Source organism: Aulostomus chinensis, chromosome 11, assembly GCF_037954235.1.
Source record: "Aulostomus chinensis isolate RoL2024-O1b breed Wild chromosome 11, RoL_Achi_v1.0, whole genome shotgun sequence".
Classification (NCBI taxonomy): domain Eukaryota; kingdom Metazoa; phylum Chordata; class Actinopteri; order Syngnathiformes; family Aulostomidae; genus Aulostomus; species Aulostomus chinensis.
Genome location: NC_141330.1, coordinates 27551461 through 27572563, shown reverse-complemented (window position 1 = coordinate 27572563; position 21103 = coordinate 27551461). Strand labels below are relative to the sequence as shown.

General features: G+C 51.7%; 1 protein-coding gene across 1 annotated transcript; it reads left to right on the top strand.

Annotated features, from left to right (window-relative positions):
- Window positions 1-1892: 1892 nt before the first annotated feature.
- Window positions 1893-20004, top strand: snrka (SNF related kinase a). The gene is made up of 8 exons (XM_086219257.1): window positions 1893-2324; window positions 3450-4160; window positions 9724-9865; window positions 11762-11974; window positions 13161-13295; window positions 15976-16177; window positions 16266-16375; window positions 16636-20004. Exons 2-8 carry the CDS (start codon window positions 3572-3574, stop codon window positions 17780-17782), a joined length of 2538 nt encoding a protein of 845 aa, XP_086075383.1. The 5' UTR covers window positions 1893-2324; window positions 3450-3571; the 3' UTR covers window positions 17783-20004.
- Window positions 20005-21103: the final 1099 nt, after the last annotated feature.

The following is a 21103-nucleotide window of genomic DNA, read 5'->3' as shown; positions in this document are numbered from 1 at the left end:
CAATGTGGGCGTGTTTAGGCTGGAATTTAGGTTGAGAAGTAGGTCGCTACTCACGCCAGTTGTGGTTTGGGACAGCCTATGACCTCCTCTGAGACCTACCATCAGACCTACTTGGCAATTCAGACGCAGCGCTGGTTCCTGGTTTCACGCTCTCTCCGCTCCAGGACCTGTCTGGTGCACAGGCCATTTAACCGGTTTCGGCTACAGTCTGAGCGCCTCAGTGTCCCACACTATTCAGTGTCTGATGTCATGATCAGTTCTATCTCGCCCTTCATCCCCATCCCAGTCACTTGAAATGCGGTAGATACTGAGTCCCGACCTACTCCTGGTATTTTCCAAGCTAGGATGGTACCCAAGGGCCCAGTTCAAGTACACATTAGTAATGCAGATCCCTCCACTTGTATTGCATATTTCAATGTAGTTTCATTTACGAAGCGCCAAATGGCAACAAAAGTTCCTTGTGACAGTTTACAGGTAGAGCAGGTGTAGCACACCTTTAATCAAGAGTAAAGAGCCTGAGCAAACGCCTCTGTGACAGCAGCCACAAAAAACTTCCTAACATCCACAAACTTCAAGCTGTATGCAAATTATATAAATGTGTATACACATATATGGATGTATATATATTTACCGATATACATATGTATATATTTCTGTAAATATACATCATACATATATGTGTATACACATATATATAAAATGTATCTATGTACATGCATTTCTTGTGGGTGTGAGAATTAAGCTCTACATTAAGAAATAATTGTAATTGCCGGCATTTCTGCATGCCTCATTGTTTTAAATGGATTTTTTAAAATAATAATGTAACAATGATTAAACAAGGGTGGCATGGTGGAGCAGTGGTGGGTGGAGCAGTGGTCCTCCCTGTGGCCCCCAGCAAGAAGGTTGTGGGTGGAGCAGTGGTCCTCACTGTGGCCCCCAGCAAGAAGGTTGTGGGTGGAGCCCCGGCTGCAGCACGGGGTCTTTCTGGGTGAGTCTCCATGTTCTCCCTGTTCCTGCTGGGTTCTCTCTGGTACTCCAGCTTCCTCCACAGTCCAAAGACATCAAGAGGGACCAGGTTAATCCAGACTCTAAATTGACCGTAGGCGTGGCTGGGAGAGCCAGTGGTTGTCTGTCTCTATGTGTTGGCCCTGCCATGGACTGGTGACCTGTCCAGGGGGAAGGCTGCTGGGATAGGCTCCACCCCCACCACCCTGAACAGGAGGAGAGGGAGAAGATGGAGGGAGGGATGGATGGATGGATGGATGATGGATGATGATGGATGGATGATGGATGGATGGATGATGGATGGATGGATGATGGATGGATGATGGACGGACGGATGGACGGTTGGTTCAACAATTCAAAAGTCCAAAGACAATTAGTGTTGTGAATGACAAAAAGAAAAAAACCTCCTGTGTCATCATTAACGTCTGGACATTTTTGATTGACAGTGAGGCTGAACTCATCATCAGCGGTGGTAAACCTCTGGTCAGACGGGCTGTAGAACTCTGTCGCCTCAGTCACCCACCGGTGGCGGTGAAGCACCAGACGGCTCATCAGGAGCCATCAGTGTCTTACACGAGGACGTGTCGAAACAGCCGCCGTGGGAAGAGGGGCTTGAACCGGCGACCGTTGGGGTACCACGCCGCCCCTGCCGTACTTGGTTTTCCGCTCAACGTTCCTATGTTGCATGATGTGACTACCACCGACCCTAGGACTGCTGCAGGGCGTCCGCGCTACCTGCCAGTGATTTGAATGTTGGGTTGCGTGGAGGGAGAACCGCCTCTCTGCTCAGCATCACAATCTCAAGGCTGCTTGACGTCAGAGTTGAATGCAGTCGGCGATGCTTATGCTGCCTTCAGGCGCCCTCGGCGGCTCGTCGAGCCCTGCTCCCAGCCCTGAACCAGGCCGACCTCCCTCCGAGTCAGAGAAAAAAGGTGTTTTCCTTCTGTGAGTTTTAAAGCCACCGATTGCAAAGAACTTGAACGGGACTTGCCTTCTCGTGTCAGATGTAACATTTGGCGGTTGTGCGTCGGTGCCGATGGTGTTTCCAGCACGTGAAGGCAGCATCCCGGCTCCCCGCTCTGAGAGGAGACAGCGACACGGAGCAGGCAGGGCTGCCGCTGCCAGTGATGCAATGCCTCGCTCCACGGAATGAACCCCGGGCATAGGCACCTCCCGCATGCCGCGGTCAGCTCGGAGCGGCTCCACCATCCTCGTCCTCTTCTCTGGTAGTCCGCCTCAGTAGACAGCGCCCGAGGGACGTGAAGCGCCCGGTTAAATTCGGACTCGGGCTTTATGTTCACCGATAGGCGGCTGGAGAGGTGAGCTGAGCGAGCCGGAGGAACTTTAGCTTGCTAGGTGCTACGGCTAACAGAGCGCCGAGTCCGGCGGCACCCGAGGACCTGTAGCCGGAGCTCTGTTGCACGTTGGTTTCAATTAAGCTCTCAGGTGAATTTAGGAGTTTCGATAAAGAGTGAAAGCGGCGGCCACGGGCCAGTAAGCGAACGGGGATCAATCAATGGACGACGAGGGCTAGCCCCATGGTGACGGCAGGCTAACAGCTACCTCCGGGCCCGCGGTGGAACGTAGCAGACCTCAGGACTAATGTGATCAACCGCGCCGCAGTTGCTGATCGGCGGCCAACAGCGGAGCTGCAGGACAGCAGTTTGAGAATATCGATCAAAATATAATTTCTGCACGTGATGTGATGGACTCGGTTCATTGTAGCAGCACGAGGCGGGGCGTCGGGGGCATTAGCCTGTGCAGCAGCCTTCCTGTCAAAAGTAGCCCCTTCTTTTTGTTCATTATTGTCAGTGGAACCGCTTTTCACTCCGAACGATGTCAAAGTATCATTCTGCATAAGGGATTCTCAAAGTGAGGTCCGGGGACCTCCAGGGGTCGTAGAGGTCCTTCCGCTGGAGGATTCTTGATATCCTAAAGCTTTTCACGCCAATCTGACCCTTGCATACACAGCATGTGTGAATTAGATGTGGACTTTTGCTGTCATATGTAATTACTTTGTCCTAAATCTACTGATTTTTTTGCTAAATTGCTTGTTATGTAACTCCATGGTAACGTTCAAGCAGGTTCTTTCAAGTTATTTTTATTTGTGGTGTTTTTCTCGTGTATCTGAAAGCAAACTGATGAAATAGTAGGAAATCGCAGGTGTTCTTAATGAAAGTCCTGAAAATGCCGTCCTTTTTAGACACCCAGTCTTAATTCAGATTCATCTCATGTAAATGAAAAAACGGATGTGAAAACTGTCAATATTCAACATCAAAATAAGATTTGAAATCCAAAGGTATTTGAAAGCGTTCAGAAATTGCAACCTGTTAGAACGTCTACTCACGGGTAAATGTTGGAATGTATATTTGAACTGATGGACTCAGGGTTGGATTGGTTTGCCAGTCTCACAGAGTGGGTGTGTCTGCCCGTGTGTCCTTTAGGAAGCCGGAGCCATGGGAATCCTCTCCGACCATCATTGAGCTGAACTAAGCTGGACCCACTCAACTCCAACCTGTCCCTGCCCACAGAAGGGGCACCCCTCTGCCCATCACCCTCTCCAGCTATGGCAGGCTTCAAGAGGGGCTATGATGGCAAGATTGCTGGCCTGTATGACCTGGACAAGACCCTGGGACGTGGCCACTTCGCGGTGGTCAAGCTTGCGCGTCACGTATTCACTGGAGAGAAAGTGGCTGTGAAGGTGATTGACAAGACTAAGCTGGACACGGTGGCCACAGGTCATCTCTTCCAGGAAGTCCGCTGCATGAAACTGGTCCAGCACCCCAACATCGTGCGCCTGTATGAAGTCATAGACACTCAGACCAAGCTCTACCTCATCTTGGAGTTGGGTGATGGAGGGGACATGTTTGACTACATCATGAAACATGAAGAAGGCCTGAACGAAGAGTTGGCCAAGAAATACTTCGCTCAGATTGTTCATGCTATTTCCTACTGCCATCGGCTGCATGTGGTGCACCGGGACCTCAAGCCGGAGAACGTGGTCTTCTTTGAGAAACAAGGACTGGTCAAGCTCACTGACTTTGGATTCAGTAACAAGTTTCAGCCGGGAAAAAAGCTGACGACCAGTTGTGGATCTCTGGCGTACTCTGCACCGGAAATCCTGCTGGGCGATGAGTATGATGCTCCGGCTGTAGGTATGCAGGCATGAGTGCTGATGAATGATGCTCAAGAAATGAAATGACTCACATTGTTGCTGAGAATTCCGTTCGCTGCAGTCACGCTGGCCTCTCACACAGCCAGAGCAGCTATAGTGTCTTGAGGTTAGATGGAGGACACTTGTTGCCTTTGGCTCCAGGTCAAGGGCCGGTCCGCTTATTAACCTCCGTCTCCCAAGAGTCAAACAGGCTTTGGGCGTCAGGACCCCTCTGCTAGGTGCTACTGAACCTCTGCTTGTGTGCAGGGGTGAGCTGAAGTTGGCGATGTGGCTCCCGTTTCTCTGCTACTGCCTCTCTGTTTCCTAATGCAGCAGCCACTCGTCTGATCACGACGCTGAAACACATCTTGTGTAATGTGGTGTGGAGGTCTCGATCTTTAGGGTGCACCTCAGGTGTGAAGAACTCTCCATCAGTTCTCAAATATCAAAATCCCGTATTCTCAACGTTGTGTGACCACGACGGCTAGCGGCCAAAGAAGCTGATGCACATTGCAACACAACATGGCTCGTGTCAGATCCCTTTGATTCCGTTGGAGCTCTGCCTGCAGGAGTCGGGGTCTGCCCCACGGATCTGTTTTCCTCTGTTCCCCTGGGAACACCTAATCACAGAAACTCCCGTTCACACCTGAGCTCTTTGGTCCGCTTCAGATGAACAGCGGTGTGTTTGGTGTGTAGGCTGCCGTCGGGGTCTCAGTTCACTTCCAAATGAACCCTGGTGCTGCTTGTTTTGAGGTGTGGAACAGGCAACAGAGTTGTGTTACGCTGCACCCTGTGAACGAGAGGCGAGGAAGCGGAAGGGTGACATCACACTGCCACTAGATTGTGGCGTCTCATAATGAGTAGGCCAGCTGAAGCAGGTGGTCTGGAGCTGGGATTTGAAAGGCGTAGTTGCTGGGTAATGAGGTCCAGATCCTGGGAGCATCCGAGTGGTTCAGTCCAGGATCTGACAAATGCAGGAACCGAAACTCAAGAGCTGGACTGAGATTGAGACAGGGATGGGCGGAGCCTAGAGACGCGATGGCTTGATGTGAGGTGCAAAGGAAAAATTGGAGAATTTTGCAGGAATATAAATTTGAGAAATCAATACTGTGCAAACTCAACTGGTTGTAAACTGGTTTGAGCATCCACCAGTTATCAGACTGCTGTAGGCCATGAGCCTCCAAGGTCAGCTCCAGTCGCCCCGGCGTCTGTCCCAGTGCACCCGATGAACTGGCAGGCTGATTTTTCTGATTGCGAGTGCACACAGAGATCTTGAGTGTCCTGCTGTCACGGAGACCTCATTCTCACGTGACGCCTCCACGTAGACAAAACGCCGCTTCCCTTGTAGTTGTGGACAGCTGCACTCAGCTATCACAGGACACAGGAGCCACGGCTTGGTTCACAATTTTAGTACAAACAGATTCTCAGCACGTAAATAATGGGCTGTTTTTGAAAAGACTAAATAATATCAAAGCTAGGAATTTATCAAGGTAGTAGTAAGGTAGTAGTACTACTACTAGGCTATCGAAGCGAAGTAAAATCTGGTCAACTGGACGTCAACTTACGTCCAGTTGACCAGATTTTACTTCGCTTCGATCTACGATGACCTGGATGAATGAGAACCTACACAGACGACTACTAGGCTAGTGTTCAAGGACTACAGTGAGGAGGATGGAACAGATGAAAATATGCATTCATATTTGTTTGTCACGTGGGTGCATCAGGATCGGTTGCTGTTGGATTGATGGATTTTATGGATTCGGGCTGTGATGGTGGCCTGGTTGATACGTTTGGCTGTGAGAAAAGGCCGGCATGTAGAAACGTTTGCAGTCTTGCAAGCTTGCCAGAGTGTTCCACAAACATGAACGCAGAAACACGGGACTTCTACCTGCTCTGTCTGCCACACGAACTTCCTGTGTTCTCTCAACAGGTTTTACACAACCACTGCTCGATGTCAAGGTACTGGGAAATTCTCACATGCCATAATCATGCTAACATGGCAGCAGGCACGCCAGCCGCCCCCTTAAAAACACAGCCAGACGAGCTGTCAGTCCATGTGTATTCTAGGAGTTACGGTAATAGAGTAAATGGAAGTGAATGTGATTTCACATTCAGTTGTTGTGCATGATTGGATCAAAGAGTGAACGAACACATCAATGAATGCCTAAAATAAGTTTCAAAACTAAAGCCATCAACATGTGATGAATAGGATCTGATACAAAAACCCAGCTTTTCACAGAAATGATCACTTTGGATCGAGAGTGAGCCGCCCTCCTGGCAGCAGGCCTGCGGGCCCACGTTCAGGTGTAACAACCAGATTCGTGTGTGGAGTCCCGTGGTGCCGCTGCTCCTTCTGGGCTCAGGAATAAAAGCCACAACTGACGCGATGATTGTCGACCGTGTTTTTGATCCATTGTTGTGTATCGTATCATCACTCTGCCATTATACGCCGTACCTGCGTTGCTGCTCCAGCGCTGTGGCATGGAGAGCAGCTGTCCGTCCATCCGTGCAGCCTCCCCAGGAGGAACGTTTCCAGTCATTCATACTCACATGGTGCAGCTCGGTGGTGGCGGACCCAATCAGAGGAGGGCGATAGGTCATAAACGCTCTGATTTTGGAGCTGCCGCCCAAACAAAGTCCATCAGTGAGGTCATTTTAGTGGTGATCGAGTTGAAAAAAAGAGGAATTAGAGTTCTCTTCAAAAGAATCAAATGCTAAATGTCAGATCTGGTAATCAGGTGGAGCGTGGAAGTCACGCCACGGCGTGACCCAGCTGAGCCGTCGGCTCTGCTGGCTCCGAGCCGTTGAGTCGAGTGTTGCGATTCAGTGGTCGTTTGCCTGTGTGTGTGTCGGCACGTTGAGAGTAATGTGATGAGTGTTTATCGGTTGCTCAGTTGAAACCCAGGTGACACGACGAGTGTGCCCTCCATCCCTGGAAAGAGGAGGCTCAGCCAGAACAGGCATCAGCCATGTTGGGATATCGGCTCTGATGGATCGTACCATCACTGAAACTGCATCTGTGTTTCATTTTGAAGTCCGACTGGAATGAAGTTGCATGTTTCATCTACTACAGCGTACGATACCAGGCATGTCAACCAATAGGAACGCTCCGTGGCGTGGCGCCGTCCTGTGATGGGAGGATCCCTGGTATAAATACGTCAGCAGAGTGTAAACCAGCTCCCGTGACATTCAAGCAGCCTCCTGCTAACAGTTCCCGCCAGGCCCGAAGCGTTCACCAAATGTCTGAGTAGCAGCGCCGCGCGGTCGTCTCTGTCCAGCCAGCAAGTCACAGCAGCGCTGGAGGTTGAGGCCAAATCTGTTGATTTGAGAGAATATTGATTTTGACTCACGAAGGCCAATTTTACGATTGAAAAGTAGGCTCATCAACATCAGCAGACTGTTTATTCAAGAGTTTTTAAGTACTATTAAAAAAGGGGGAGGGGTCAGGGTTTTAAGTTAACATCCTCCAAGCTGCGCCGTTCACAGATTTTCTTTTTGGTTACTTATAAATTTTGTGGCTGTCAAACAAACAGGCTTTGACGAGTAGAAGCACTACCAGTCAAATAATAACCAACAAACCCTGCTGTCACATGATGATGTCGTTTATGTCATCACACTCACGTAACTTCTTAACTAGGGATGTGCAGTAATACCTCACTGTATCATCTGACAGACAGCAGGAAAACTGCTGTGTGTGTGTGTGTGTGTGTGTGTCTCCAAAAACACAGTAGCAGAAGCTGCAGTTCTGTGCTCCAGCCCAAGTTCAGACCCACCAGCCTCAACATCCCAGCAGCGCCTGGATGGGTGGCGGCGGCCCATCACTGCCCGCCAGTGCCCAGCTGGTTACAGCTGGATTGAGTGTCTGTGCTATTTTCCATTCAGGCTCAGCAGCCCCTCACTCTGGGCCTAGAGTGCTGATCTAGTCAAGTGTGCTAATAAATGAACGGACGGCTTCCTGGTCCTGCCAGGCTTCCGCTGACTCTGTTTCCATTCCTGTTCTTCATACGGCGCCAGAGTGGGGTGACGGTCAGGAGGACGTCAGGAGGCACGGCTTTGTCCTGTTTATTAAACAGCTGGTGCCACCTGTTAGACACGTGATAGACACCTTTAGTGTTAGGAATACATACATATATACGTGTCCATGTATACATGTACAGTGTACATGTGTGTATATATGTGTGTGCATATAGTGTGTATATAAATATACATATATACACACATATATTTGTATATATGTATTTACAGTATATGACATACTGTAGTACTGTAGGTGGAACGTCTGCGTGTAGTTGGTCAGAATCAGTGTGAGCAGGAAGGCAGGCAGCAGTTCTGTGTGTGTGTGTGTGTGTGTGAGTGAGTGTGTGTGTGTGTGTGTGTGAGTGAGTGTGTGTGTGTGTGTGTGTGTGTGTGTGTGAGTGAGTGTGTGTGTGTGTGTATGTGTGTGTGAGTGTGTGTGTGTGTGTGAGTGTGAGTGAGTGAGTGAGTCTCTCCACCTCTCATCCCAAGTATTTCCTCCCTGCCTGTGACAGCACTGTCTTGACATATTGGGAGCATCTGTTGGAGAGCGTTGCCCTTAAAATACAGCCGGGCACGTCGGCGGCGGGGCGGCGCCGGCTTGGACCTGCGGCCTCGGCTCTGTGTTGTGCAGGCCGTCGCGTGCCAGCCGTGTTTTTGGAGGAGATTCTAATCAGGATATTAGTGCTGTGTGCACTGCCAGTATCATTCCACAGATGTTGTCAGCATCAGTGTGTGGGGATGTTTCATGCAGGATCATGGATACGTTTTTATTTGATTGAGCTACATTGAAAGCTTCGTCTCAACAGGACTCAAATTGTTCGTTGTGGCAACAAGTAGTTTTGTACTGATTCAGTGCGTCGTGTCAATCTGTTTCCTCCAGAATCTCAGACTCAGCAGCAGTTGTCTAATGTGAAGCTTCCTCGACTCCAGACTCCTGATTTTCTTTGTATTCATTAAAAACTGACAACTTCTAATAAAACTGCTTCTTTTTTTATGTTGTAAACTTCTGAGTGGAAATCACGCAGGAGAATTGAAGAGTGAAACTGGAGGAAGGATTGTAGCGCTCAGTTCTGGCCTGGCGCGCTTGCTGTCGGGGAGCAGCACGTGTGCTCGCTGCTCATCGTGGACTTCAGCCGGAGCGGCTTGGAAGGTTGAGGGCGTTGTGGTCGAAGCTGCAGGGTGGGAGGGAACTGCTCCAATGTCTTATAAGGAGCACAAAAAAGCGTGAGAGGAAAACAGAGAAGAGCAGCAGATTGTTGGTGTCAAATAAAATATGAAAAATACGCATCATGTCCAGACGAATCCACGCTGCAGTGCTGCGTCCAGGTATCGGCGATTCACCAACAGCTGCTCCTCCACACGGGTTGTCTGGATCGATGGCGCCGGCAGCTGTAGTAGCTTCCAGAATGAAGTATTTCCTAAAATATGACGGAAGGCCACGTTCCAACCGTCCACCGGCACTGCTGACAGATGATTGTCAGATTGGATTTGTCATGTGTGAATGAAGTAAATCCAGACGGCGTTCTGCTGTGCTTCCTCCTGCCCAGATATCTGGAGCCTGGGTGTGATACTCTTCATGCTGGTATGCGGCCAGCCGCCCTTCCAGGAGGCTAACGACAGTGAGACCCTCACCATGATCATGGACTGTAAATACACCGTACCGGCCCACGTCTCCAGCGCCTGCAAAGAGTGAGTGATGCACACACAACATCCACAGCTGGGGCCAGTCAGCGCAGCCTGGGTTCCTCAGGTTGGTGTGGTGCGTGACCCTGCCCGCGCCTGGGACTCGGCGCCATCCTGACGTGATCCAATCACAAGCAGTCAGCTGTGCTAGAACACTCTGAGCTAGAACACGTGCCTTCACCTCCGTCTCCTGTGGTCGGAGCTCACTTCCCCTCTGTGTGTGCAAATGAATTCATTTGCAAAGGTTTGAACTGAATATTTACAGCAGGACTTTGAGAGTTCTTAGGAGTGACACGGGCGAGTCGGTTCCTCTCAACAGGCAGAAACAGGCTCATCTGTTGCTGTGCATCTATCAATCAACACATCCACGTAGGTCTGCCACTGACATAGAGTCAAAGAGAACTGGCCCTTCAGGCCCGCCCCCCTTAGATACTGTCACTAAGGCCAGCAGCATGGCTCTCCTCTTGTCACTAACTGCCCTCCCCAGAGAAGTATTATCGAATTTTTGAAAAACATAACAGCGATTCCAGGCAGAAGCAGACAGAAGGTTCTACAAGAGACTTTTGAAGGATGTCAAACTGTCTCAGCGAGGAAATCAGGTTTACGAGATAAAAGATAGAAGCTGAAGATCAGAGTCTAAGTGAACCACGCGTCACCCAGCAACCCAGACAGAGGACAGGACCCTGAAGGTCTCTGTTCACTGTTACAAGCCGTTAGAGGCCAAAGCAGTTGGCCCAAGTAAAGTTAGCATTCAGTCAGCTAACGAACGTAGCATTAGCAGGCTCTCAGCAGTGTGTGGCCTCAGGCCTCCATCAAAGAAGTTATCACCTCAGAGCAGACGAAGCGGAGCCTGCTGGTCTTTGAGGGGCTGGGCTGGACTGGAGGACGTCCAGCAGCGTCACCCACAGCCGACACTTCCAGGGTTGGATTTCAGTTCAGGAAAGGGAAAAAGTTGAACCAGGACTAGATGAAAGTCCACAGGACCAGCTTGATAAGGAAGAAAAAGTGAAACTTTAGTGTTGGAGTCGACACAACACCAACATGACAGCCTCAGACCTCCGTAGGAGCCTTTGCTATGCTGTGATTGGCCAGTCTGTGTTTTTGGGTGTGGCTTAGTGAGGTGTCACTTGCCTCCTTGTTTTGGAGGATCTGTCTGCTCCCTGGCATGTTTCTGATAAATCAAACCTCCAAAGATGTTTAATGCAGAGGCTCTTATCTCTCTATGAGCCTTCACCCGATCTGACGCCGTTAAAATACACCGCCATTTGTGGTTTCATCAGTGAGGACGTCAGCTGATTCTTAACGAGGCCCGGGACACGATGAAGACTAATGAGCGAACAGTTTCAAAAGAAGCCAGTTTACACGTAGGTTGCGTAACTGTCACAGTGCTGCCCCGGCACATCGTCACACGACAGCCATTTAAGGGCCTCTTTCAACCAGTGCGTTCTGTCTCTTTTGTGCTCCACACAGACACGACGAGTCCTGCTCAAACGTGATTGGTCAGAGCTGCTCAAATGGAAAACTGAAGCCAAGAAGCTTCCCTGTACTGATGTCCAGAATCTGTTTATAGAGATTGTGGTTCCTTCCTTCAGGCTGAGGGGCAGGTGGTAGCAGCAGACAGGCACGCACGCATCTCTGCTCCGACACGCTGACGGCAGCAGTGTCCAAACAGAAGACTGGATTTGTCCTTGACCTGGAACCTGGTCTTAGGCTGAGATGAGCCTGATGTGTTACAAAGCTAAATTTGATTCTGAGTGCAAGCTAAAGATTAATAGGGAACCTGACTGAGAGATGGAACTGATTGTTCTGATTCAGTTAAAATATTTGCTGTTTCTTCCTCCTCCCTCTCCTGCTGTCCCTCCTCCCTCCTCCCTCCTCCCTCCTCCCTCCTCGTGCCTCCAGCCTGATCGACAGGATGCTTCAAAGGGACCCCAAGCACCGAGCATCTCTGGAGGAAATTGAGGGCCATGCCTGGTTGCAGGGGGTGGACCCGTCTCCAGCCACCAAGTACAACACTCCCCTGGTCTCTCACAAAAACCTGTCTGAGGAGGAGCACAACAGCATCATCCAGCGCATGGTGCTGGGAGACATCGCTGACCGAGAGGCCATAGTGGAGTAAGCTCCCAACTGTCCGTCACAGCGTCCTTGGTTGGGTCATGACGCCACCTCCGGTGTGATGTCACGTGATGATCATGGTCCTCCAGGCCAACACTGGGCCTGTCACAATGACACATGTTGTTGGGCGACTAATGACTACGTAATAATTAAACGAGTAGATTTAGTAGTTGTAGTAGTAGCAGTAGTAGTAGTAGTAGAAGCAGAAGTAGACGTGGCTTTGAAACCGAGTCAGTTCATTCTGCAGCCAGGCGGCTAGCAGCTGGGCGACTAGTAGCCAGGCGGCAAGTTTGGGTGTGAGTCCGGCATTATGGAGTGTCTCCCTTACTAATAAAACCCCTTCCGTGACGGAAGGTGGCAGTTGGCTGTTGACTGCAACGAACAGTTGCTGGTCGGCACCTGCAGCAGGGCGGTGGGATTAGAGGCTGGGAGTCTGGAGCTGAGCAGTGGTAGGAAGTGAACCTGTCCTTGAAGGTGACAGACGAGTGTCAGTGTCCCTACAGGGACAGAGGATGAAAAAGTGGGAGGCAGACTGACCGATAACGTTAACGTCATGAACACGCCCACAGGGGCAGTGTTCAGCTAAGTGAGCACAGGCGACCACCATCTGCTTCTGACGGTGAGACTGCCGACTGGCGGCTCTCCGGTTTTAAAGAGAAAGCCCTCTGTTATCCCGGGAGGATCAGACGGCGTCAGCTTTGTCCCCTCGTGGATGTGTGAATGAAAAACTCCTCCAAGAGATGAGGGCACTGAAACAATGGGGCATTCTCACACCGACACTCAGGCAGGCCAATGGACGTCAGACTCACCAGGAGTCGACCAGGACCCGATGTTCATGGCCTAGACGATACTAGAACTGGGTCTCTGGGTCAAATCGTCCCATTAGCCAAGCTGGCAGTTAGCCTGGCTCCCTGGTCCAAGGTCTTCCAGTATTCCATGTATTCCCATGTATTTCAGGCTGGTTCACTCAGTGCAACCTGCCTCTGCTCAGGAATGGATAACGGCGGCGTAGCAGTCACCATCATGACCAGGAGTTAAACGGTCCCAGAACAGAACCATCTGAGCTCAGTCTGCCAGTGCAACATCTTCCATCCCTGTTTTGTGGAACCGTGTGTGGATGTTGTGTTGTCGTGTGTGCAGTTCACACTGGGTCACAGGTCTCAAATGCAAATGTGTGTTGTTTCAGAGCCCTGGAGACCAACAAGTACAACCACATCACAGCCACCTACTACCTGCTGGCAGAGAGGATTCTGAGGGAGAAGCAGGAGAAGGACGTCCAGACTCGCTCCTCCAGCCCCAGCAACATCAAGGCCCACTTCAGGTGAAGCTCCTCTCCCTGCACTGCTGCGTTAACGGTGACATGACATGATTCATGACTAGGACGCCTCCTAGATACGCTTGTAGATCTTCAAAGGTCTTGGCATCGCCGACCCAGAGCACCATCCCGACATCTCTGGGACCACAGTATCCTGGTAAAAACTGGTCACCTCCACAAATTTCAATCAAAACATGCTCCCATTGTTGAGATGTGAGTGCCATCGTATCAAAGTAGGTCTTCTGTGCGCTGGAGATGATGATGGCGTCTTCTTTCAACCATTTCTGGCTCCATCTTACTGATGGGTGTGAAGTGGTCAGCGTCCAGGATCTACCACTCGATCCAGAAATATCCTGCCTCCCAAGTTGATTAGCATCCGATGGTGAGGTGCTGGTTCTCTTCCTCGGTCTGCCTGAACCTCAGCAGTCACTAAGAGGAGCAGCAGCAGGCGCGGTGCTCTGAATGAACGTGACCACGTAGCGTCTGACACCAACACAGCTCAGCTTTTTGACTTCTTTCATTTTCAAGAAGATGTTTGTGGGACTCCTCTGTGACCACTTGAGTGAGCTCGCGCACCACCAGTGATGGAAGGAGGAGAGCTGAATAGAGCCCAGTTATAAAAGGAAAGCCAACAGAGGAGCAGAACAAATAAGGAAGAGGAGTGGGAAGGCTTCAGTCGGCGGCTGTGGAAGCCTGGCGCGCGTCCCTCACATTCCTCTCTGGTTCCTCTTTAAATACGCTGACTTAGAACATGAAAGCTGCTTTTTTTAGCACCGTTTGTTTCACAGCTTATCAACTGAGAACTGCAGATTTATATCTAATTGCCTTAAAAGAACAGACGAACCACAGCTGACGACACGTGACACACGAGGAAACACGACTCACTACACAGCGGTGCCTGGATACGACTGAGCAGCAGCGCCGGTGCCGAGCCACCAGGTCGAGCTCACGTGTGTAGACCTGCAGCTCCCTGGTGTCACAACAGGCCTACAGACGCGCTTCCAGGGAGAGGCCAACAGCTGCAGTGCAGATGTGTCAGGAGAGAAAAAGGCCAAAGTGGCACTGGAGGAACTGTCAGAAGAACCCTGGGAACCATTGGAGAACTCTGGAGAGAAGAATCTGTGTATGATGTTCATGTGTCACAGAAGATGTCTGCTTGTCAAACTGATCCCCATACCAGGAGCTGTTCCACCTCAGAGAAACACACACACACACACACACACACTCTCAGCTGTCTCCTGTCAGGCCCAGCTGCACCAGAGGTAAAGGTGGGGTGTGGATTGCGTTGCTCGTGTTGGGGAGTTTGTGTTCTTTAGGTAGCGGTGGGTAAAAATGATGAAAATTGTCGTTGGGAGTGTTTGATGATGATGAGCAGCGCTGGGGCCTGGTGGTGCGGCCGCTGAGCCTGCCTGCCCAACCTGAGGTCCCGTGAGATGCTGTCGTCTGATGACGGCTCCAGGGACGCTGCGGTTGCAGTTCACGCATCGGTGCTTTTACTAAAGGGCTGAACCTGTTGGACAGGATTGGTCTTGCGGTTCGATGGCTTCTGTCTGTGTTGCTGAAGATCAACTGATCCCAGAGATTTAACACTTTAGGTCTGACAAAACTTTACCTGCAAGTCTCTTCATAAAGAGCCTGCGATGTGGAAGGCACGGTTCATTTGCATAACGGCAGTGATGAGGATGAGGAGGATGATGATGATGTATTCTCAGCTGCGGTCCTCCATCATTCTCCTGTCAGACAGGACGAGACGTCTGAGCGTCGGCCTCAGGCGGGATCATCGTCATCGCCACTGATGTCCGTGCAGACAGGCTGCAGGGTTTAATGGAGTGATGACCCGGCGGGTCTGCCGCTCTATCGGCGCTCACAGAGGTTGAATCAGAGCTAAACACCGACGTTAACGACCTGCAGCTAACGTTCTAGCTGCCTGCAGGCAGCTAACGTTCTAGCTGCCTGCAGGCGCAGACGTCCTCACACATCCTGGAATCAGCAGGGTAGCAGTTCAGGGGCATGTCTGCGTGTCAGCGACACTAGCGAACACCAGGTCATGTCGTTGCAGCAGTGTGTGTGTGTGTGTGTGTGTGTGTGTGTGTGTGTGTGAGAGAGAGAGAGAGAGAACTGGTGGAATAGTTTTGGCCTCGTCGCTGTTGTTATCAGACTCCTCAGTGGAGCTGCAGGGAGGATTCAGATCGACTGGGAGTGACTTCACCAACAAACCAACCACTGCAGTATTTGCAGTATCAGGCAGTACACAGTACTGTGGTCAGTATTGTGTAGTGAGCTCATAACGCTGGTAGATTTTGGACCAGTTTTGTTCTCCTGGTGTGTGCCTGGGTTCTCACTGGTTCTCAGCCTCCTCCCGCACACTACAAACACGCTTGTTAGGGAACCCTGAATTGCCTGAACCGTGGCCCTGTGATGGAGTGGCACCTGTCCAGGTTGACTCCGCCTCTCGCCCAATCACAGATGGGACAGCCCCCCTGGTGGTTGAGGATGGATTTTTACACCATACTGAGTATCATTTTATAAAGTCATGGACGCATCGTTCCACCAGTTCTACCAGTGGAAAACCAATTCATCGCAGAACTTGAGGAACTGGTGAGAGCGTTTGTGTGTGGAGGCGCGGTGGGGGCGGGGTCAAGGGGAGGGAGGAGAGATGGTATAAATATTTGTCTCCTCTCTGCAGGCAGTCTTGGCCGACTAGAATGGACATGCACCAGGACATCGAGGACAGCCTGGCGGCGTCCTCCATCTCTCACGCCGGAGGCCCCCAGTCTCCAGCCCGCAGCACTGAGAACCTGCTCAACGGGCACCGCTCCAAAGGCCTGATGGAGCTGGGACGGCGGGAGGAGACCACCGTGACCGACTCGGCGGGCCCACCAGTACTGGTACAAGTACAACTGAGTGCTGTGGTAGAACGCGCAAAGTACCTCACAGCATGCTAACATTTTTGTTGTCTTTGATATGGTGTTGCAGGGAGCGGGTGCTGCTGCCTCTGGACCTGCTCCTGGTTCTGGCCCCGGGGCCCACAGGGCCCCCGCAGCCTCCACATCAGCAGCAGCCAAGCAGAGGACCTGCTTATTCAGGTCTGAGAGGCTTTGACTCGTCAACCAAGAGTCGTTAGTGTCGCTAAGCAGCAGCTGACTCGCCCGTCGGTCGCTAGCCAGCCGTAGCTAAGCCCTTAGACCCAGAGTCTGTGTCCCACCACCCTCCCCCACCTGAACCCCCACAGGCCCCACTGACGTCTTCCCCACGGCACACGAGACGCACTGCAGTGTAACAGAGGGAAGTGACAGCGGCCTGTCTGAGGCGCGCGGTAGTAACTTCATCTCTCCTTGCTTTTCAGGGTGGAGGAAGACGAGGAGGAGGAGGAGGAGCAAGACCCAGCTCCCCTCCCGACCCAGGTGATCCTGCGGCGTAAGCCCCCCTCCATTACCAACCGGCTCACCTCCAGGAAGAGCGCCCCGGTGCTCAACCAAATCTTTGAGGAAGAGGGGGAGTCGGACGACGACTTTGACATGGACGAGGGTCTGCCCCCCAAACTCAGCCGTCTCAAGATGAACATCGCGGGAAACGCCAGCCTGAGCTCGGGGGCCTCGTCGTCCCCGGGGTCAACGCAGAAACGCTACCACCGCCGTAAGAGCCAGGGGAGGGGCTCGTCCTGCTCCAGCTCCGAGACCAGCGACGACGACTCGGAGAGCCACCGCCGGCGCCTGGATAAAGACTCCGGCTTCAGCTATGGCTGGAACAGAAGGGACAGCAGCGAGGGTCCGCCAGGGAGCTCGGGGGGCAACGGGGGAGGCAGCAGCTCGGGGCAGGGGAAACCTCCCGGGGAAGGAGGTGGAACCTCCGGTCCTGACAGGGGGAGTCCTCCTGGAGGGGGTGGGAACGGAGGGGGAGGGGGTGATGGCGGTGGAGGGGGGAGTGGAGGGGGAGGGGGAAATAAAGGACAAGATAGCCCCTCCAGTTGCTGCAACAACAGTAGCACGAGCCCCTCCCTCGGCGCGCTGTCCTGCTCGTCCCGCTCGGCGAGCCGCAGCAGCGAGCTGGTGGAGAGCCTGAAGCTGATGAGCCTGTGCCTCAGTTCCCACCTGCAGCAGCAGCGCGGGGGGCGAGGGGGCCGAGGAGCCGGGGGAGGGGGCGGGGACAAGTTCATCATAGGCCCCTCCCACCTCACAGGAGGGAGCGTGAAAATCCAGCAGAAATCCTCCTGGAGGATGTGCATCGGCTCCACCGTGAGCCTGGACACCATCACCCTCCCCACCACTGCCGCCCTGCCGCGCTCACACGTGGCGCAGCACCATCCCCGGGCGGTGCTGCACGGCCCCCCCGGAGCTCGGGACCCTCACGGGAACCTGAGCGCTCTCAAAAACGGCGTGCTCCAACTACCTCTGTGCGAGAAGACCATCTCCGTGAACATCCAGCGGGGGGGTGGCTCCAGAGACGGCCTGCTCTGCAGTTCCGCCCCCGCCAGCTGCTGCCAGGTCGTCTGAAGCTCCACCCCCTTGCCCCCCCCCCCCCGTTCTGTTCATGCTTCATGTCTGAGGTGCAGGTTCTGCTGAGTTGTGCACGTTAACGTCTTCACACGAGGGAAGAAAGAGAAGTCACAACATCTAAAAAAAAAGTCATTTTGCTCCAACAAAGAAGAAAAAGGTCAAATTAGAGAAGAAGCCGAGGAAACGAGTCATTCCTGCTCAGACGGAGGTGAAACCCAATGAAGTCGTGCTTTAGGAGAGGATTTATTGTCCTAAGAGGTGACGAAACACAACCAAGTGATGATTTTACAAGAAACGAATAAACAGGAAATGTTTTACGACCGGAGGATGTCAGTTTGAGAGCAGAGCCTTGTAAAGGAGTTCAAACTCTGGTCGTCGAAAAACGTTTCCATACTTTTTAAAAGGACTTTTCTCATGAAATTGACTCGGTTCTTCACGTTTCTTCTCATAAAAGTGGAACTTGTTCTTGTAATTTGACCGTTTTCTCCTAATCCAACTTTGAATTGCAGCTTTAGTCACATGACACTTTGATCAGGTGGTTTTTCTCTGAGCAGTGACATCGCCACCTACAGGTTCTCAACCGGTAGGAACGCTTACGTCACACAGGAGAGCCAGCATCACTCATCTGACCGACACTCAAAAATGCTAATTATTGATAATTATTACAATAATTTTCTTGTAATTTTCCATTTTTTCTATCACAAACAACACATTTCTGAAGAATGACCAGAAACCAACCTTTCTGGCGAGGAGCGGTGACGGTGTGAAGGTCCGATCAGCGATGCTGCCTCGGGCTTCTTCTGTTGAAGTGAATTTGAACAAGAGAAATCAGTGTGTGACCCCGGGGGGCCCCGCTCTGCCCGCCCACCCCTGCTGGAGGGGACAGGAGTAGCAGCTGCTGTGCAGGTCAGCAGCGGCAGACGTCCCTCCGTCCTTCACCTTTGACCTCCGGTCTCCTGTGACGGCGAGCACCAGGGCGCCCCCATCATGTGACGTTCACGTCGCTCTCAGACAATCTGAGTTCTGTAGATTTTATTTTGAATTTGAAGCAGTTCGTCAGGATGGATTCACGTCTTCACATGACCAGCAACACGCCGATTACAAGCCCTTTAACTGTGTGTGTGTGAGTGTGCGTGTGAGAGTGTGCGTGTGTGTGTGTGCGGTGCACTCCTCCTTTACAGCAAACAGCTGGTGACACTGCACCAGTAGCACGTGTGGGAATGGAACTGCTGACCTTGTTATTTAAAATTGAGCTGTCGTTCTTTTTTTATTCATGTCGTTGTGTTGCTGTAGTTGCCGTGGAAACACAAAGATGCCACTAGTGCAAAGACCCAAGTAGTTTGTCCTGATTTGACCTCTGCTGACTCCCTCGTGCAGCGCCGCGGCCCGACAGGCGCCATCTACATGTACATAGAGTGTGGAAAAGTTTATTTTTTAAGAAATTTGTACATTATTTTTGTTTCTTTTTTGAGCGATCTGTTTTTGTTGTAAAGTCTCATCGGCTGGAGTGTGTGTGCGTGTGTGTGTGTGCGTGTGTGTACAGGAGAACAAGCTCATACCTCAGAGATGTAGAGGAGGTGGCCAGGAGGTGAGCGAAGGGTTAACGGGACGTTTTCAAAGGGCATTGGCAATAAGCTGGACGCGTGCTGCCGCCGTCTGTACACAATCCTGATGAGTTTGATTTTAAGAGGTGGGCCTGGCGCAGCCGTGCACGGACTGAAAGAGGAACGTTCTGTCTTTTTAAATAAGTTCTGTCTGTCTTTGGTTGGAGTTCTTTTTAACAGCCCAAATGTAAATGAAGTGTAAATATGGTGCTCTTTCTCTGGAGTGAACCTCGGTGCATAGCTGTACAGCGTTCTAGCCTTCTGATGCGTAGTCCTACTGTACAAGTGTGTCCCAGTAAAAAAGAAAAGAGAAATTAAAAAGATAACAGCCGAAACTGAAGCCGTGAGCGAAAGCACGCGCCGGCATCGATGCTGTCCGGGTGCTTGACTGTTGTTCTCTCAGCTGTATCCGGATGAATGAGCTGCATTTGTTTGTCTGTCAAGCGACACTGAGAATCACAGAAACGTTACTGGACCAAAAGTTGGAGGGAGGACGGAGCGATGAGGTGGAACTGACAGAAATATTCATTGTACTATTCTGTAGTTGATGCCTGTTGTCAGACGTTACATATAGCTATGGTTATATCCCCAAATAAAATGTGGAGTACTGTCTCAGACACGCGGTGTCGGGCTCGTGCTTGTCAGGGTCGGACCGGGTCACGCCCACGATTCCCAAAGATGGTTTGGCAGACGCCTCTTGATTGGTCGAACACTTCATCAACAGGATGGCCGGGTCACCGTTGTGTTTATCACCACTGCCTTTAAAATCCAAAATACGCCTTCAGGGTGCTGACTTGGATATGAGCGGCGCTACGTAGTCATCAGTCGAGATGTCCAACATACACAGTTCAGTTGGACCAGTGGACGACAGCGCACCTGCCGCCAACGTGGCGCAGGTTCTGGTGCGTGCTAAAATACGCTGGCGTTAGCTTGTTTCACAATGTTCCTGTCATTTTAGTCCAAAGGGACTTAAAATGGGACAAAGGGAGTGAAGCCTGAGAAACCTGGACTGGAAGTCTCCAGCTCAGCATGATGGGACCCAAATATCAGGAGTGTGAAGACGGGAGCTGCCGTGTGCGTTCGCAGAGTTGGCCTCTCGCCACTGGTGGCGTCTAAAGAGCCACTGCAGCGCGCGTGAGCTGCCCTGAAGAGTCACGCACTTTACAGTACAGCTTCAGTCCAGCAGGCTGAAGCAACTCCGCCACGGCCCTGAAGTCTGGTTCAGACCTTCAGGGAGGACAAGGAGAAGTCCTCAGGAGTTCCATCTTTGTTTGGCCCTGATGCTCCGAGCTGCTGCACAGATTTATGGGTAAGAATCAACATGGAGGATCATCCATGCTGGTGGGGGGAGATGACCTGGGTGGTCAAAGTCCCCCAGGACAGACTTTAACCCTGACAACTGGAGGCGCCAATCACGCCCATGCTGGTTCTCAGCTGTGCATTTCAGAACCGCTTTTTTCGATCACGTTGTCAGGATTAGGGTCGTCCTGCACGCTGCCGGCCCAGATTACATGACAGGAATAACCTTTAATCTGGTCAGCCTCAATGAAGATGTGGTGAGCCCCCCAGCTGCTGTGAGCGCAGGTCCAGGTCTCTGAGGGTGTGTGGGGGCTACCGAGGATGATTTGACCCCGAAGCCTCCAGACCACGTGGTCTCATCATGTCTCGGAATCATGAACTCACACCAACACTGGGGAGCCTCAAGCAGCCTCCT

What these genes read in the sequence shown, in the direction of transcription:
- snrka (XM_086219257.1), top strand. Translation starts at nt 3,572, where the DNA reads ATGGCAGGCTTCAAGAGGGGCTATGATGGCAAGATTGCTGGCCTGTAT. An exon ending in GTCTCCAGCGCCTGCAAAGA is followed by an intron (nt 9,866 to 11,761) that starts GTGAGTGATGCA and finishes TCGTGCCTCCAG; the next exon opens with CCTGATCGACAGGATGCTTC. An exon ending in CGGCGGGCCCACCAGTACTG is followed by an intron (nt 16,178 to 16,265) that starts GTACAAGTACAA and finishes ATGGTGTTGCAG; the next exon opens with GGAGCGGGTGCTGCTGCCTC.